Source organism: Amphibalanus amphitrite, unplaced genomic scaffold (genome assembly GCF_019059575.1).
Source record: "Amphibalanus amphitrite isolate SeventyFive unplaced genomic scaffold, NRLGWU_Aamphi_draft 000799F_arrow, whole genome shotgun sequence".
Taxonomy (NCBI): Eukaryota; Metazoa; Arthropoda; class Thecostraca; order Balanomorpha; family Balanidae; genus Amphibalanus; species Amphibalanus amphitrite.
The window spans coordinates 220,267-240,136 of NW_024882293.1; the positions used below are offsets into that span (position 1 = coordinate 220,267).

The 19,870-nt window shown below is 52.1% G+C and overlaps 1 protein-coding gene across 1 annotated transcript in view; it reads left to right on the plus strand.

Annotated features, from left to right (window-relative positions):
• LOC122366349 (coiled-coil domain-containing protein 113-like) overlaps positions 1 to 19,870 on the plus strand; it is a 116,162-nt gene that overhangs the window by 1,186 nt on the left and 95,106 nt on the right. The window contains exon 2 of the mRNA XM_043338527.1: positions 17,836 to 18,111. Coding sequence (XP_043194462.1) covers positions 17,836 to 18,111 — 276 coding nt within the window. The remainder of the gene's footprint in view (positions 1 to 17,835; positions 18,112 to 19,870) is intronic.

Sequence of the window (19,870 nt, forward strand, 5' to 3'; positions counted from 1 at the left end):
AGGCCTTTAGCCGCGCGTTCGCAAGCTTTTCGTGGTTTCAAACGTTCAGACATGTGATTTGATGTTGCTCCCATGCATTAGGGTGGGTGTCAAGGTCACCTGAAGGTCAGGTCAGGGTCGTTGACCTTTGGTGACCTCGGTTCACTTTTTCGAGTTTTACATGTCTCTAGGCTAGTTTTTGGAGCTGATTTCGAATTTAGCAACATTTGGTCATTTGCGAAGTAGTTTTGGCGCCTTCGTAACATGTTACGAAGCTGTCAGAGGTGGATGACAGGTACTACGAATACCCGTCACGACCCCTACCGGTTGACCTGACCTGACCTGACCTGACCTGACCCGACCTGGTTATACGCTTAACGACATCATCTGTGATCAAAACTAACACGATATTCGTGATCAGCACCCCGGAAAACCCCTTTGCAGCCACACTTTACGACTTTCTAACAGGTCCCGATATTCCCGATTTTTGGTCATTGAACTGACCTGGAAGGTCAACCGATGACCTAGGACCTTAAAGTTGGGTATCATTGGCTTCCTCTCGTGACGGGCAACACGCTCTTTTTTCCGCGAAGCTCTAGCTCCATCAGGGGCCAAACGCGAGAGGGGTCGTACACCCCCCCCCCCCCCTTGTGCCGTCGAAGGACTCAAATGGCCTGTGCCGGCGAGGGTTAAACTATATCAGGCACATGGAATCGTAATTTCATACACTCCTTGCAAGGTGCGTTTCACTTTTGAATCGCTGACCCTGCGTGACGTCATATATGGTTACGGTTATGAGTTTTTCGTCAGTAACTCCCGATCTAATTGAGGTAGCAAGTCGGGAACGCCTCCAACGGACTCAGCAGGTCCGTTGGCAGCAGTAGCCATATTAGTCTTATGCCATATTAGTCTTACATTGTTTAACCCTCGCCCGTAAACGGCGATCTGCCACCTTCGCCCATGCAGGGGGGGGGGGGGGGTTGGTGCGACCCCCCCCCCCTTGGCGTTTGAAAACGGAGCGTCGTAGAGCTTAGCGGAAAAGATCAACGGATTGCTCTCGCCGAGATCTCGCGATTGGTGGTATATTTTTTGGTCCTAGGTCAACATTTGACCTACTTTTGACCGGTCAAAGGCCAAATTTTCGGAAAAATAGACTTTTTTCAACTTTCCGCGGCGATTGCGGCAAAACGGTGGGAGATATCGACTTGAAACCTTCACTATCGTGTTCCTTGATCAATTCTCTATCGGTTGGTATGTATTTCGTTTCCCTAGCTCTAAAAATGGCGCGTTGGGAGCGCCGGAAGTCGGCAAGGTCACAGTCGGCGGCAGAAATCGAAAAATCAAAATTTAAATTTTTGAAATCTGATTGTATTTTTGGATTTGGAAGGTCCATTTGCTCCCTATAGAAGCTAATATTGCTGCATATTCCCATTGAGGTGACAAGAATTAGCAAAATAGTGGTTCGGGCGCTTTTCAAAAATAGTACCGGACGCTGTTCCTCTTGTGACGTCATAGCTCCGTGACCTGACCTGACCCGGTCAAGTTTCTTATACCATATGATAGCCAATACTTGCCCCAACATGCATGGGAAGTTTCATCACGATCCATCAACCGATGTCCGTACCACCGGCAGGAAACCTCGGGCGTTGGCACTCAGTTTGTGAAAATCCGGCCGGAGGCTGTTCCCTTTGTGACGTCATAACTCCGTGACCTGACATGACCCGGTCAATTTTTTTTTTATCAAAAGATGCGCAAGGTTTGCCCCATAAGGTACCCAAAATTTGGCGGCGCTGCGCGCCGCCGTTTTTGCACTATTTCCGAAAAACCTCAGGGGGGTTGCACCAACCCCCCCCCTACATAGGCGAGGGTTAAAAGAGGCCGTGCTACTTATATGGCACGAGAATGTCATTAATATCCTTTGGTGGGATCAGTTAATTCGGCGCTTTTGTGACGTTCAATAATCTGTACATTTCTGTAGGGGGATGTCGTCCCGGTTCTCCCCATGTATTATTCGCCAATCAGCTTAACACTACCAGTGACGTCACTGGTGGATCGCCAATCGCGGCCGTCCGGCCGGCCGGGCCCGTAGAAGGCCAAACGCAGACGTTTTCAGAAAAGCGTAAGCCGTATAGACACAGTCGCGGATGGAGTTTTGCTGTGATTCGGCTCTCCAAGAGTGCGTCAGCGGACCAGAAACCGGTTAAAGGTCATAGCGGCGCCGCTGACCCATGGGGGGGGGGGGGGCTGCTAATTAGTTGAGCCGGAATTGGGATAGGATAAGCCGGTATGGGATTGGGATAGAAACTCAGCGAGACTAAGGGATTGTGTTGTGCCTTCGGTAGGCCCCCCAAAATCACCGGTGTAGTGCCCTCAGGGCCGCCGGTTATGAAGCCTTTGGAGGCACTGGTGTGGGCCCTCACAGGTAGGTACCGGTGTGAGGCCCTCAGAGGCATTGGTGCGGGGCCCCAGAGGTGCCGCTGTGGGCCCTCTGAGGTGCTAGTGTGTGGCCCTCAGAGGCGCCGGTGAGGGTCCTCACAGTTGCAATTGTGGGCCCTCAGAGACACTGCAGTGTGGGGTCATCAACTTCGGGTGTGGGACCCTTAGAGCTGCTGGCTCGAACTCTATAAGACGACAGGGGCTCTCAGAGACCGACAAGGGCCCTCAAGAGGTCTGCGGTGTCTTCAGGAGCCCTGTGGAGTCCTCAGAGACCAGCAAGGTACTCTCAGACGCCGGTGGGGGCCCTCAGAGTCGTCGGTGTGGGGCCCTCAAAAGTCACCGGTGAGTGGCCGTCCGATGCGAAGGTCCCGTCTTAGGCCGTCAGAGGCTCCGGCGTTGAGCCCTCAGAGCCGCCGATATATGGCCTTAAGAAGCACTGGTTTGGGCCTTTGGAACTTCATTCAGGGGTGCCGGTTGAACTCAGAGGTGGCAGTGTGGGGCCCTCAGCTGGGCACCGGTTTGGGGCTTTCACAGCCGCCGGTGAGGGCCCTCGCAGGCGCCGTTATGGGGGCCTTCAATCATTGGGTTAAGGGGTCATCACAGGCGTGTGTGGAACCCTTAGAGCTGCTGGTCCCTGATAGGCCGGTAAGGTCCCTCAAAGGTCGCCAATGGGCCCTGAGAGGCCGGCAAGGGGCCTTCAAATGCCGACAAGAAACAATAAAAAGCCGGTGTGTGGCTCTTATGGAGAGAAGTGTGGCTATTCGGAGCACGTAAGGTGTTCTTTCGAGCCCTGTGGGGCCCTTCTGAGTCGAAAATGCCATCGTGGACCCTCAGCCGCCAATTGGCGTCGCAGGGCCCATCGGGCCCGAGAGGCCCCCTGATCCGATGGGGGCACGTGCCCCCTGCCCCCCCTCCGGGTGCAGATAGAGAATGAAATCGGCTTGCGGGACACAACAATTGCAATCGTTCCTTCTCCCGTCGCGAGGTCGCCCATCCGACCCATATCCCAAGATTGTCAACCCTGGGGCTCGGGTCGGCAATGTATCGGCAAGGAAATTAGCTTTAGGTGGGTAAAAAAGTTACTAAGAGTCATTAGTTGTCGTTACTTTCAGTAATAACAACGATAAAGTGCCAAATGTACCCGACGTACGGCTTGGAGCCGGGCGCCGCGCAGTCTCCACCAGTGACGTCACGCTAATGCTTAGCGACCAGTCCATTGGAAATTGCGGGATGATTCTACCTCTCTTATACGGCCTTGCATTTCTGTGCCTTGTATAGTTAACTTTTGAACTGAAGAAGGAACGTTTCCGAAATATATTCATTCATTTTAGGCTAATTTTGGATTGTTAAAAGATAGTGAGCATACGGTTATTCTTCTACGATATTCAATTATGCTGCTCATTCGAGTACTTCGCCACCTTATTACATTTATCATCGCCTGTTTTACTGACGACGGGCAGTAATAGCCACATGTTCCAGTGGAATGTCCTGAATAAATTGTTACGAGCGAGCGAGCGTAGCGAGCGAAGTGAGTCTTTTCAATATAACGGAAAAATCTCAGTATGAGCGGCCCGGCCCGGCCCGGCCCGGCCCGGCCTGTAACGCTTTTGAGAGGCTTATAGCTCAGCAACCGCTGGACCGATTGGCCTGCGGTCTTTTTTGTTGGGTAGCCCCATCACTTCTACCCCGTAATTGACTACTTTTGATACATCTCAGTGACCGTCGTGGCACGTGCCACGTGAAAAGTCAAGGGTGTTCAAGCTGTTTTGCAAAAGTAGTGATTTTGAGAGGCTCATATCTCAGCAGCCGTTTGGGCGATTGACTTGCGGTAATTTTTGTAGGGTAGCAGCATCCCTTCTACCCAAAATAGGATACTCTCGATGTATGTGGGTCACCCCCAGTGCACGTGCAAAATACAACAATAAGAGGTGCCAAATTTGTTCCCATTTCAGTAACTCGGTAATTACTGGGGCGATTTCGCTGAAACTTGGCATACAGGTAGGCACCCACCAGGCAATGCATTCCCATGTATTGCGGTTAGGGTGCTACTGCACGTGCGCACGTGCAGGGGGCGTTTCCAGATCTCGAGAACGGCTGGGCCGATTGCGCTCAAATTTGGTACACGGTTGGGGACCAGTTAGTAGGGTGCCGTGCAAAAGTCATTTTGGACACCGTTTGCACGTGCGCACGTGCAGAATGCCGCTTCCAGATCTCAGGAACGTCTGGGCCGATTGCGTTCAAATTTGGCACTCCGCTAGCGACCGGTTAGAAGGGTGCTTTGCACAAGCCCGTTGGAAGCACCCTCTCGCCCTTCCGCACGTGCAGGGCTCACTATCTCGCTCGCTCGTTCTTCGCCCAAAAGGCGTTTTACTGGTCTATTGTTATTACGAGCGAGCGAGCGCAGCGAGCGAAGTGAGTCTTTTCAATATAACGGAAAAATCTCAGTATTAGCGGCCCGGCCCGGCCTGTAACGCTTTTGAGAGGCTTATATCTCAGCAACCGCTGGACCGATTGGCCTGCGGTCTTTTTTGCTGGGTAGCCCCATCCCTTCTACCCCGTAATTGACTACTTTTGATACAACTCAGTGACCGTCGTGGCACGTGCCACGTGAAAAGTCAAGGGTGTTCAGGCTGTTTTGCAAAAGTAGTGATTTTGAGAGGCTCATATCTCAGCAGCCGCTTGGGTGATTGTCTCGCGGTAAATTTTGTAGGGTAGCTGCATCCCTTCTACCAAAGGTCGCATACTCTTGATCTATGTGAGTGACCCCCACTGCACGTGCAAAATACAAAAAGAAGAGGTGCCAAATTTGTTCCCATTTCCATAACTCGGTAATTACTGGGGCGATTTCACTGAAACTTGGCATACATGTAGGCACCCACCAGGCAATGCATTCCCATGTCTTGCGGTTAGGGTGTTACTGCACGTGCGCACGTGCAGGGGGCGCTTCCAGATCTCGAGAACGGCTGGGCCGATTGCGCTCAAATTTGGTACACGGTTGGGGACTGGTTAGTAGGGTGCCGTGCAAAAGTCAGTTTGGACCCGTTTGCACGTGCGCACGTGCAAAATGCCGCTTCCAGATCTCAGGAACGGCTGGGCCGATCGCGTTCATATTTGGCACACCGCTAGCGACCGGTTAGAAGGGTGCTTTGCACAAGCCCGTTGGAAGTACCCTCTCGCCCTTCCGCACGTGGCACGTGCAGGGCTCACTATCTCGCTCGCTCGTTCTTCGCCCAAAAGGCGTTTTACTGGTTTTAACCAGCCAAGTGAGTCAGTAATTCCGAAGTCGTGCTTACTCTTGTACAACAGTCCATCATGCCAGATCTTGTCAAAGTATTTAGAAATGTCGAGGTATATAGCAGTAAAGTCTCGTCCCATGTCAAGTGATTTCTACAAGTTGTGAGTCAGATATAAAAGCTGTTGTTCTATACTGTGGCTACGCCGGTATCCACTCTGCTTATCGGTCAAAAGAGAATGATTCAGTAAATGGGAATATATACCTTTGAAGACGATTTTTTCGAAGATTTTAGATAACGATGAAAGTATACTGATGGGGCGGTAACAAGTGTACAGGGTGTTTCATAAAGAATGTCAATTTTAAATTCGCCATATTAACCATATAAAACAATATATTTGCACACTTTACAGATTCACATACACCAGAAGACTTGGACATTTGATTTTTGTCGGTTCTATTTCCTCTATCTAGACAAACGGTTCCACTATAGCCCCGTGAAGATCAACGCACTATCGGGCCCGTCCACGGATATGGCGCACGGTTCGGGGCACTTCTTCTCAGTCCATGGGGAGTCAACGAAGTCTTGCTCTAACTCTAAAATGAACTCTAAAGTGAAGGGTAAACTCTTAAAATGAAGCCGAAACTTTCTCATTAATTTGGAGATGTTCTTAAGACTTCCGAGCTGCAACACTATCCACGCCTGCTGTTCTTTCGAAAATGGCTTTGAGCGCGGCGAGCCGCGAGGTGACCCCGACACTGCCCAATCCCGTTCTGAAAAAGGAATGACGACAACTTTGGTATTGAATGCTACGAGTATTTATATAAAATGTCCATCAATTTCCAACAATTCTTGAAAGTTTGCACGTGCTAGACACATTTTTATTTATGAACTCCCAAGTTTAAAATTGACATTCATTATGAAACACCCTGTAGTCAGAAGGTGATCCTTTGTTTTTGAAAATTGGTTTTATGTCCGCTTCTTTAAACTTCGATGGATAAATTCCCTGACTTAGTGACATATTAAAAAGTTTGGATAATGGTTCTGCGATGATAAGAGTGGTTAACTTGATAAGCTTAACTGGGATTTCATCGGGGCCTGTTGATTTGTTAGAATCGAGTGAATTTAGTATTTGGAGAACCTCTCTCTCGAATGTCATCAGTTCACCCAGAGTGGGCACCGGCGTTCTGTCTGAGTCATGATTTAGTGGATGTCTGTGTGTGCCTGTTAAGTCGACCGTCGCTTGACTGGCGAAATGATTGTTTAATAGCGTCGCTTTTTCGAAGTCGTCAGTTAATATGTCTCCGTTATGTCCCTCTAGTGGTGGAATAGCGTAGTCGCGTGTTCGTCCTGTCATTGTGCGTAGTGTCTCGTGGTACTTGTGTGGGTCGTGCTTAACCCTATTAGTGGCAGGGGGGGGGGTTGTTTTCATCCACCCCTCAGGTTTTTCGGGAATATCTCCGAAACCGCTGAAGCTACGATGCTGACATTTTCTGACTTTTCCTAAAACTAAATTGGGCACATTCCCTGAAAATTTCAAAATCATAACTTTACCAGGGGCGGCTTCAGAGCACTGGGAATTGGGGGGTCCTATTCGCGAAGCGAGTCATTTGGGCGAAGATCCCGATGCTGATGTATTATAACTGTATGCACCAGTTTTACGAACAGTGAATGAAAGGTATCATGTGATAACATATACAAAGTTATTGTGCATCCTCTTTTGACACGGTTTTGCTATAATAGGCGAATCCAGGCGTCCAAAAAGGGGGGTTATGTTTTACCTCCCAACATAGGTGCCCTGACACCGCCTATGCATGACCAATACAATTGCAGTCCTTCTAAAGATCACAGTCGCCCCATCAATCCGAGGTCGCTGGCGCCCCTCTAGAGCCACTGGCGCCTACCTGAACCGGGACTTCAGTCGGCCAATCCTTGATCAATGGCGCCCCTCTGAAACCACTGATGCTCCTCTGAAAATCCCAGTCGGACCATCCGAGATCAATGGCGCCCCTCCAGAGCGTCCGACGCCCTACTGAAGGCAGCAGTGACACCATCCAAGTATTGTACCCCTCTAGAGCACCCGGTGCCCTTCTGAAGATCACATTCGCCCTATCCGAGGTCGTTGACGCCCTCCAGTAGTCACTGACGCGAAACTGTATGGAGACTTCGGTCGCCCCGCCCCATTCAAGATTGATAGCCCCCCCCCCCCCCGAAACCACTGACGCTAGGCAAGTATTGGACAATGGGGCTTTCTCATCGAGACCAAGGGACCTTTTCAAGATGCAGCAGCCGAGCTGGGCTAGGATGTGCCAAGCGTTCCTTATAAGGCTGTCTCGTAAGTGCCACCCCTCGTTGCGATACCGCCCCTCAATGCGACGCTGCCCTTTCACCCTACAATGCCACCCCTCAATGCAAGTGGCGCCCCTCAGCGCTGTGCCGCCCATTATTGCGATGCCGACAGCGCCTAGCAGTGGGGTGCCGCCCCCAGCGTAAGCGTTTTTTTATTGAACGTGCTGGGGGTGTTTGAACACCCACTTCTAACTCAGCTTGTGGGCCACGTCGAGACACGCAGTAGGCGGCGTTCGAAAGAGCGTCAAAAACTATTACAAAACTACTTAGATCATTTTTAAGGTTAGTTCGCACTGGTCGAAGGTCAAGTCACCAGCGACAACCGAAAATCAAATTTCGCCGATGTTGACATTTTTCGACAGAGCGGCGCATGTCAGGATTCAGAAAGAGATTGACCTACAGCGCTTCAGCAAAGCGCATATTCGATAGCTCTTTTTATGCTCTCTCTTATTGATTATCTCAGATTTGACCTAAGGTACACGTTTTAGCCTCAAAATATACTTTTCGCGGAGGACGTTTATCTGTAATACCTCTTGGCTCAGACCTGCACGAGATTAGCTTATCCAGCATCGTGTTCCATTTTTTTCGAGACAGACGAGTCGCTTGGCGCGCACGATCAGCTGAGCGCCGGCAGGGGCGCTCCCAGGCACACAGAGGCGGTCCAAGTACACACCCCCTATACCCGATTAACACAACAGCACACACCCTAAAAAGCAAAATAATCGGTATTAAAATATCGTCATGTTTTGTCATTCGCGCGCCATAATTGCATTCAACATTCTTCTGCTGTCAAATGTTTTGCGTGTTATTTTCTTTCAATAATAGGATAATGTGAACTATCATTTATACGTTTTTCCAACAGCATCATTATTTATAATTTAATTAGGCAGCTTTTGACATGAATACTAGACAAAATTTGATAAAAAGAAGCAATATCTTTAACATGCTATAGTTCTTGATTTAAAACAATTTTACTGTTTACAAGTTTATTTGCAAACTTTTTCTTATCGGAGGTGCCACTGGCGATGAAGCTTAGTGAAATCGGTTTTTGTGTAGTTGGTAAAAATACTTATGAATTGTTAACTACAAACACTTGTAATTACAAGTTTTTAGTGAAACAGGCCTCAGGTCATAAACGTTCACCAGCAGTTTTTTGGCTATAACTTTTGATAGACGTGCTAGAGGCGGCGAAAACACGTCAGATGTGGTCAGCTGTTGTTGTTGTTGTTCGTCCTCTCGGCGTCTAGCGACGCGAAGCCTCGCGGCTTAGCATCCCTCTGCGCGCGGCCGCCATGGCCGCGATGTAACTTGTGCTCCTTGCAGTCTCTCTGGTTGGGGCGTGTATGCTTCCCGTCAGGCGGAACCGAAGCCCCATCTGCGCTGGGCACCGCAACAGAATGTGATCTGGGGTGTCGGCTTCCTCCTTACAGAGTGGGCAGAGGGCTCCGCCGCATGCTCGTTCATTGCAGGCGTCGCACTGCCGTGTGGGGCTCTTGCCGATGCGATGCAGGTATTGTTGCGACCCTGACCAGTGTCCGGCTCTCAGCTGGTGGACGTCGATAGCCGTCAGACGGTCTAGGCCAGACACTGTGGGTGGGCGCGTTGTCCCCATCAGGGTTCGGAACCAGCCTGGGGGTCGCTGCTCTCGTGTGCGAGCGTCCGCCGCTCGCGCCGCTGCTCTATGCACTGTGCGCATGTCCACCGGTACCTGCTCTTGGGGGAGAGATGCCGCCTCCTTGGCTAGGCTGTCGGCCATCTCATTCCCAGGCAGCCCGCAGTGGGACGGGACCCATTGTAGGCGCACCTGCCGCTCTCCATTGTCGGACACCAGGGCCAGAGCGTCCCAGACAGCTCGGTTCAGCTGCGTCCTTTGCTCGGCCGGGCCACTCCGTAGGGCAGATAGAGCTGCTTGCGAGTCGGTACACAGTATGATGGGGTCCTCCTCATGATCAGTGTGGTTGCCGATGTAGTTAAGTGTCTCGCGGAGTGCCACCATCTCCGCTCGGTAACTCGAGCAGAGCTTGCCCGCTGGTGCGCGGAGCTCGTGGCTCCCCCGTCGGGCCACTCGATATAGCCGCCCGCTCCACCGTCCAGCACTCCTCCCGTGGCGGATCCGTCCGTCCAGGCCCAGGTCGCGCACTGGGGGAGGGACGCCAGGTGCAGGGCGGCCGCCTGTCGGCGGGTCTCCGCGGACGCTCCGGAGGGGGGTGTGGCTCCTATCCCCAGGTCAAAGACCACCGGGGGGGCCTCCTCCCACGGGGCGACGCTGGGCGGCAGCACCGGCTCGATCGGGGCCACGACACCTGCCATGTGCCAGGCCTCCAGACCCACCGTGCGCCAGCCCGTCACCGCCTTCAACCGTGGGTTGACGGTCGCGTCCGCTACTCGGCGTAGTGGGTCCTCTTCTGGGAGGGCTCTTGCCTTCGCGAGGAATCGCGCCGCCAGGGTGGTTTTCCGGGCCGTCACCGGAGCCAGTCCTGCCTCCGCCATCAGGGCTTCGGTGGGGGTTGAGCGCGTGCAGCCCGTTATGACGCGGGCGGCCTCCCTCATCTCCCTCTCCAGTACCTCCACGTGGGAGGGGGACGCGGCCGGTAGCCACGCTGCGGCGGCGTGCTCCAGCGCGCCTCTGACGTAGCCGTTGGCCACGATGCGGAGTTGCCGCTCTTCCAGCCCCCAGTCCCTGCCCGTCAGTCTCCTGAGGTGTTGCAGTCTCGGTCGGGTTCTCTGTCGCATCCTCTTGCAGTGCGGGCCGAAGTGGAGGAGGCGATCCAGCGTTACTCCGAGCAGGTTGAGAGTCTCGCGGGCCTGAACTCTCGCTCCAGCCACCCTGATGGACAGGTCCACTGCGTCCTTCGGCCACTGCGAGAGCACCAGGACCTGGGTTTTCTCTCCCGAGACGACCATCTTCGATGTCCTGGCCCATCTTGTCAGCGTGTCAGCGGCTTGCTGGGCTCGGTGTCTGGCCGTCTCGATGCTCGCACCCGCGCACAGGGTTGCAGTGTCGTCGGCGTACATATAGGGTGTGCATCCTTGGATCGCCTTGAGGGAGTGTGCGAGGGGTGCCGCCCACAACAGAAACAAGAGCGGGGACAGGACGCTACCTTGCGGTAGGCCCGCCCGAAACACCCGTTCGCCACTCTTCACTCCGTTCACCTCGACGGCGACTCGTCGGTCTCGGAGCCACTGCCACGTCCACTGCACCATGCAGCGCGGGAGTCCCAGTTCTAGCAGTCTCAGACGTAGGAGGCGATGGTCCACCACGTCATAGGCGCGCGCGAAGTCATACCCGACCAGCACGTACTTCTGGGCGGTGGTGCCTTCTGGTGGGTCTGCACGTCTGGACTTGGGCCGATTCCATCCGTCTTGCACTTGCTGGACGAGTCTGCCGATGCTGTCCTCGACCGATCGACCAGCCCTGAAGCCGACCTGCTCCGGTGGGACCAGTCCGCGGGACTCGGCCAGGAAGGTGAGACGTCGCTTGATGAGTCGCTCAGCCAACTTGCCGACGTGCGAGGTCAGAGCAATGGGGCGGTAGCTCGCGGTGAGTCGCTTGTCCTTCCCCGCCTTGGGGATGGGGACCACCGTCGCTTGTCGCCACTGCCTCGGGACCTCTGCGGTCCGCCACGACATGTTGATGATGGTCAGCAGGACCTTGCGAGCCACCGGTCCCAGATGTCGGAGCATCTCGTTCGAGATGCCGTCTGGTCCGGGGGCCTTCTTGAGCTGGAGTCCGCTGAGCTCTCTGACCAGGTCCTGCAGGCTGAAGGGACCGCATGCTCCTTCTCGACGATCGCCGCACCCGCGGCAGGAGCGGTGCTCTTCCCGTAGCTGCCTCTTGGTATCGCGGTCCAGCTTCGGTATGCGCACCTGCTTCGAGACCCTCGCATACTCTTGGACGAAGGCCTCTGCCTTATCGCGGTCGGTTACGATGAGGCGGTCTCCCTTCAGCATCGCTTGGCCGTCCCTGGGCTCATCGTCACAACATCGCTCCCACTTCTTCAGCGTCTTGTGGACCCTGCCGACGTTGGCTGGCCTGTTCAAGGTGGTGGAGACGAAGTCCTTGAAGTGTGCGATGGTGGCCTTCTTCTCCAGTTCGGCCGCGCGCCGCTTGGCCGCGATCCAGCGCTCCCGGGACGGTGTGTCACCATCGCGCAGGGCCGCGCGCGCCGCGCGCCGTTCTATGATCGCCTCCTGGAGGTCGGGGTCCAAGGCCCACGGGCGAGGATCCGCCCTGGCGCCTCGCGGGATGTGGCGCACTGCAGCCCGTTGCAGCGCCGACTCGAACCGGTCCGCCAATACCTGAGTCGTCAGGTCCGGCTCCAGTTCGGCCAGCGACTGCTCGCAGTCGGCCGCGAACGCCTGCCACTCCGCCTTGTGGAACGCCCACTTGGTCTTGCGGACCCTCCTGGGGAGCGCCGTCTCGGACCTCACCTCCACCACCATGGGAAGGTGGTCGCTCCCAAGGTCAGGGCCGAGAGACCACACTGCCCTGCGGGCCAGGGGGGCACTGCACGCGACGAGGTCTGGGGCCGTCTGAGCACCTGATCGGTAGCTCGCGAAGGTGGGTTCTCCGCTGTTGAGCGGGACCCATCCCTCCGCTTCCATCCAGTCAGCCATCCTCTCCCCCACCGCGTCAGCCGCTTCGCAGGCCCTGTCCCAGCTGGGGTGATGGCCGTTGATGTCGCCGATGATGATGGTCTTGTTGTTGTTGGGGAGGCATCGCAGGTCGAAGCGGTCCTCTCGGTCGTCACCCGTCGCCCGGATGGGCGGTCTGTAGATGTTGAACACATCCAGTGTCTGCGGTCCTAGCAGACGGACTCCACAGAGCTCCGTGGTGTCGTCCGCTGCCGCCAGGTACCGGTCGGAGAGAGGTGAGAAGTGCAGTCCAGCTCGGACATACACTGCGACGTCTCCTCCCTTCGCCGACACCGCGCCGGTCTGTCTTCCGCGCGCCCTGCGCACTACGACGGGGGGCTGGAACCCTGGTATGCTCGGCACCGCCTTCGGCAGCTGAGCCTCTTGAATGGCCACTACATCTGCTTTAATCGCGGAAAGCCAGCCTCCCAGTTCTTGCACCTTGGTGCGCAAACCTTCGGCATTCCATGAGACAAGCGTCACGTGGCTTCTCCTGGCCCGATTCTTGCGGTAGCGGCGGTTCTTGAGGCGGCGCCTACTGCCAGTCCCCACCCCGTCGGTGCTCCCTCCTCCGGCGACGGAGGGGGGCGCGGCCGGCGCGCTAATCACTCAGCGGGCCGGGGCCGCGCTGCGAGCGCGGCTCCCAGGCCCGCGGGGGCATTGAGCGCTGCCCAGGCGACGGACGACCCTCGGCGAGGAAGAGTCGGTAGATGGAGTACGTGCCACCAGGCAGTGGCCGCGCGCAGAGGAAGAGAGGCAAGTTGAGTCCGTTTGGCGTTCCGTCCGCGGCTGTCCACCGCAGACGGCGGTCGCAGGCGACCACACCCCCCACCACTTGAAGGCGGACTCGTCCAGGGGGCTGTGGTCAGCTCGACGATACGGATCGACTGATATGCAGCATGGCCCTTTCCGGTCAGGTCATGACCTTGACGTGCGGTCAAATTTTTAAAATGACCTTTCAAGGTCAACGTATAGTTCATTCGACGCGTCTCGACGAGAGGAACACGTTCCGCGGCGCTGTAGCTCTATTGGTTCCCGAGTTAGCCGTTGGCAGTTTACAAATTGTTGAAATGGACTAAATTTTACCTTTGATGACCTCTGGTGACCTGACCTTTGACCTGACCTAAATATTAAAACGAAGTCTTTCCGTCAGTATTTTTGACGCTCTTTCGATTTCCTCTTACTGCGTGTCGCTACGTAGCCCAGGAGCCGAGTTAGAGTGGGGACGTGAAAATGCCCCCCCCCCCCAGCACGACACGGAAAGCACAGGCCACCAGCACGGCGCAGGTTAACTACCTAATATATAATGGAGAGGTCGCAAAATTGACCTGGCCATCTCAATGTAGATATTTGGTCGTCTGAGGATTACGCAAGGCGAATGTTCGGTGAGATCAGCAGGTTTCTATGGCGCTTATTTAAAGTCGACCATGCACACTCACATCATCAAAAGTCGTCTTCTATACTACGCCGGCCGAAGACATTCTTAACCTTCGTGCCACTATATGGGACAGTCTCACGCCTCACCCATCTGGCACTCATGCAGTCATGAGTGTCTGAGATTCTAAGCACGGCCACCCCGGTCGACCAGAGGCCCACAGGTCCACAGGTCACTTTGGATCAGTGAGTGAACCTGTATGTTTTTTTTTTTTTTTTTGCAAAGAATACAGATTGTGCCTATCGATCCACGTATATTTTACCGTTTCGAATTCGCATGGGTGTGTGTTTTGAGAATAACATGTCCGTAGCCTGAGCTCGTTTCCTAATCCTAATATCGTGCTAAATATGCATAAAGATCAAGGCTTTTGATAAAAAACACCGGGCTGCAAATTGCATTGGATTTTATGAAAAATCAGCGAAGCGTTCTTATACTCGTATTTTGCAACACCTAGTAAATAATGCATGAATATATGACGTTACATTTTAGATTGACCCCCTGTCACTAGCTCACAATGGCGCCCCTCTCAAGGGAAAAGTCGCCCCCTCGAGCACCATGCCCCCCTTTCGCTGATTTCTGGCTACGCCACTGTAAACAGCCCCCCCCCCCGCCACTAATAGGGGTAGCCAGGAGCCTGCCACTAATAGGGTTAACGCAACTTTTGCCGATCGATAGAGAATGAACCAGGAATTCACATGGATCCTAAAAATATGCATTTTCAAAAATCATAGGCGGATACAGATCATTGAGATTGGGGGTACACAAAAAGTATAGTAAATAAGGTTTTTGTTGGTACTATTTCTAAAAAGGGTGGTAATGGTTTTGTTATGTTACAATTTTCTTATGAGAGAACGACTACAATTGTATTGGTCATGCATAGGTGGTGTCAGGGCACATATGTTGGGAGGTAAAACATAACCCCCTTTTTTGGACGCCTGGATCTGCCTATTATAGCAAAAACGTGTCAAAAGAGGATGCACAATAACTTTGTATATGTTATCACATGATAACTTTCATTCACTGATCGTAAAACTGGTGCATACAGTTATAATACACCAGCATCGTGATCTTCACCCAAATAACTCTCTTCACGAATAGGACCCCCCAGGACCCCCCAATTCCCAGTGCTCTGGATCCGCCCCTGGTAAAGTCACGAACTTGAAATTTTCAGGGAATGTGCCCAATTTAGTTTTAGAAAAAGTCAGAAAATTTCAGCATCGTAGCTTCAGCGGTTTCGAAGATATTCTCAAAAAACCTGAGGGTTGATGAAAACAACCCCCCTGCCACTAATAGGGTTAAGATTGGTTCAGAAACCTGGCCGTGATAAACAGTCTAAAATGTATCTGCAATTTGCCCGTTTTACCCCCCCCCCCTCTACCCCCCTATTGACATTTTTTAATTTTCATTTTTGTAGAAATGTAGATCACGTTGAGCGAAATCGAATGCCGTTTGAATTGTGAAAATCGGCCCGTTAGATCTCGAGATATCAGGGGGGGGGTCGTAAACAGCCCCCCCCCCTGCCACTAATAGGGGTAGCCAGGAGCCTGCCACTAATAGGGTTAATATGACAGTGAGAGTTTATTCATAAGAAATAAACAATAATATGTTCATGTTGCATAATCAATGCATTGTTAACAGTGTTTAACTTCCAAGCAACTTCCAAGCACATCCCCCGGTAGGTATCCCTGGTATTCTTGTCTTCTAGCACACAATTACAAATATCCGCCGATCCGAAGTCCGAGACCTAGGAGTAAATAATCCTCGACTCCAAGCTTACGTTTGCCGCCCACGTTGACCAGACTGTTGCCAAGGCAAACCGGATGTTAGGACTGATTATCCGTAGTATGCAACTGTCTCGACGCTACAGCAGAGCCGCCTTTGATCACAAAACCATGTTGTGTACGTACTACGCTCATGTGCGTTCAATCATCGAGTATGGCTGTGTCATATGGGCTGGAGCGGCTGCATCTCACCTGACAAGGCTCGAGCGAGTGCAGCACAAGTTTCTGATGTGGTTAGCTCGTTACTCTGACAGGCGCTCTGACGACATGGACTACTCGGTTTTACTCTCACATTTTAAAGTGCGCTCCATCAAGTCTAGATTCATACAGTACGATATCATGTTTTTATTCCACATTCATCGTGGGAAGCTGGACAATGATGTGTTAGTCGGTGCGTTCGGTCTTGCCGTATACCGGCACGGAGGACGAGGAGCACGGTTCTGTGGAACACACCAAGATACCTATAAGAAACAGGTAGGTCCGATGTTTTGAGTAAAGCCCTGGTGACGTCACTGACATTTCTTATATGGAGAATTTCGCCCATAAGGAAAATATTTTACATACGAAAATTTGTATTTCATTAGGAAAAAATACATTCTTTCAATTTCATCATGAAACTTATATAATTTAATTAAGAAACTTGAAATCCTTTGAGTGCTTGTCCCAACCCCTGCTATACCTTTGGTCACGTGACTGTCATGATAAACTTTGTGTTTTGCAATGTTATGACTTAAACAGAAGCAATAAATGTTACAAGCGTATTATTTATGATGTTTTAGGCAGCAATCGTGCAATAACATCCTTGAATTACATACATTCTGCTTAAAAGAGGTCACGTGATACTACCAGATTGTGCTCGGACAGCATCTTCTTGAACTTCGATTTTGAGTACTTTTTACCTTCATTGAGGCCTAATAACGGACGTTTTTAGTTATAAAATGAAGCAATGAATCTATTGAGGTCAATATTTAATCATTTTTGCACTTTCAAGCCGGGCTATCCTGGCATGAACTTCGGCCAGTTTGTGTGTGAAGCCTATGGTGAAGGGAAAACTTCACGCCCGGCTGACGTCACAGACCTCGGCTACCAAATCGTGTCCGGTGGGGGTCGGAACACACCGCGTGCGCGAGTGAACACTGTGCAACGATGTCTGTTTGTCAGGATCCCAGCTGCATGCAACTCATTCTTGCTCCACGACCCTACCACCGACTTCTTTACTGGTAGTTCATACTCATTTAAAACACGCGCTATCGGATTCACAATTACGCAAGGCACTTTCATGTGATCTTTTACATCATACTCACGTGCTTTACTTTTATCGATCTTGTATGTAGGTAGAGGTACCGTTTACGAGACTTCTTACTTATTAGTCATAGTGTGACCTCTTACTCCTTAGTCATAGTTCTTTCTCATGAACCGATTTTATGTCTACTGTTCTTGTGATTTTATCTTGTACTCAATAACTGTATACTCCTGCCGATTATAAATTTACCGTATTTATCACATTTTCTTACGTTTACTCTAATGTAGGTACTGTCATCTTGTGTATTGCTTGCAGCTTGTGTGTAACTGACTTAGTCAGTAAAAGGGCGATGGGCCTGTTGGCGATCTAATAAATAGAAATACAAATATAAATATACACGTGCGCGTGACAACTGCATGACAGAACTCTTAATTTGATATACTTCACAACAATACGTTCAAGGGTTTGGAAGATATTGCCGAAAAACCGGGGGAGGCTCAGAGCCCCCCCCCCCCTAGTCATGCGCGGGTTAAATGATCGCATGAACAATTTTGTTTGTTGTTGTATGGTTTGTGACAATGTGGTGTGTTTTTTTTTTCAATTTCGAGCCTAGGGTACCAAAGGCTGATTTCACCCTGACCGGGAATGAGTTGAGCTCCGAGGCCGCGGACCGTTGACTGGGATGACTAGAGACTGGGGTTGACTGGACGCCGACCGTTGACTGGGGTGCGCGCTGTGCCGCAGATGGACCAGCTATCGGACGAGCAGCTGCAACGCTCCACCGAGCAGCTGCAGACGGCCGTCCGGCAGCTGCAGCTGGAGACAGACGTCTTTGAGCGCTTTCTCCAGCGGGTCGACCCATGGGAGCACGCCGCCAGCGCCGCGCCCGCCGCCAGCTCCGTCCAGTCGGCCACGCCCTCAATCAGCCCCGCCCAGTCAGCCTCTGACGTCAGCACCAGTGACCAATCAGCGCGCAGCACTCTACGCGGCGCACGGCGCGCCGGCAAACCGAGTGGCAAGGTATGTACGTACAGTAGGTCTACTAAAAAAGTCCCCCGCTCCAGAGGCGGCCGGCCGGCCGAACCCCCGGATTCCAGCCCCGACTCTATTGCGCAGGCCGCGGCAGCGACACGGGTCAGGTCGCGGCGCCCGGCGAGTGGGTCAGTTGGCGGCGGCCGGCCGTGGAGTGAGGACGCAGTGTGTGGGGCGCAGAGATGCCGCTGTGCAGAGGAGGGGAAGATAATGACTCTGCACGATGCCTGAAATGATGCCTTTGTGATCTAAATCAAACACCTGCAGTGCATATCCTCCCTTGCCTCATTCCTATTTTATCATAATCCTTCAATAATCTGTAATGGCCATTCAGCGCAAGCAAGCAAACAAAACAACCCGTTTAGCGGCGACAGCATCTCGGATAAAAAAGCGGCAGTGATGATTAGAATAGACTTAGCGCGAGGGCAAATCGAGGGGTATAACTATATGTATCACATACCGAGTATTTTATTCCTATCTAGCGAATTAAGATTGGAGATCTTGTCCAACAAGTCAGCGGCCGTTCTAGACACAGAATAATGCTTGGTTTTCGGTCACATCATTATCTGCAATAATTCGAAGCGAGGTTTACCCTCGCCGGCCGAGAAGAAGGGGTGGATGCCTCCACCATGCATTTTTTTGCGGTAGCTCAAAGCACACTGATGATAGAAGGCTGACATTTCACATGCCTTACATTTCAATCAAGCCGGATCACTTGACATCAACCACGTTTTCAGGTCAGATCACTTAACTACCGGGCTTCTCACAAAAGTCGGACGAATTTAAAATTAATATATTTTAGGGTGTGTCAGTGTTACAAAAATAAATCAGGTATCATCTGAAAGCCTGGTTAAAAATATTTTGTTTCGGGGGATTTCGACCGTCGGCGATCGCCTTACTGAGCCTTGCCGGACCTGTTCGAGATGACCCCCGTTTCGCTCGACGCACAGTTAAGCCCCGCGCAGCGCGGCCTCTGTTGCAGCACGGCACGCGAAAGGTGGCAGGCTGCGCACCGCCGACCTCATTGCACCCTTCAGGTCTTTGGGACTTCTTGGGTGGTTTCGGTACACCTGGGACTTGAGGTGGTCCTACAGGAAAAAGTCCGGTGGGGTCAAGTCCGGGGAGCTCGCTGGTCACGGATGTGTCTCAAATCTCGAGATCACACGCTGCCCGGAGCGCTCCTGCAGCCACTCCCGGTTTAGCGGTATTGGCCGTGGAAACGTCTAGCTGGAACTATTGGCATTTGAGTGGTTCAGGATCGCCGCCCATTGTGGTCTGCAGGACACTCCAAAAATTTGTCAGGGTCATCCGGTATCGCTGACCATTGACAGCCTGGGTATAGCGCATCTCTGACACGAGGGACGTTCGCCGGGCTTCTTTGATTAGGTTTGCGGCCTCCGCTATGTTCTTTGAACCCGCAGTTAACATTTCCTCGAGCCAGAAACTTTCAACAACGTGGAAAATAGCATTTCAAGATGGTGCTTACTTTGCACAAAAAAAGGATTGCGGAAGTTCGGTTGTGTTGAAACGACCGACTTATTCTGAAAGTAGAATTTCTTTGAGTTTGCTTTGGCGTCTTAAGACCACTGTCTCATTTTTTTTAAACTCAACGAATATGGTATCATATAAATCTCCTAAAAATTTGCTTTCTTTTCACGTGCATTTGTTTCGTTTAAATATTGTTTCCAGTCCATTATCCGCAAAAGAAATTGGTCCGACTTTTGTGAGAAGCCCGGTATGTCTTAGG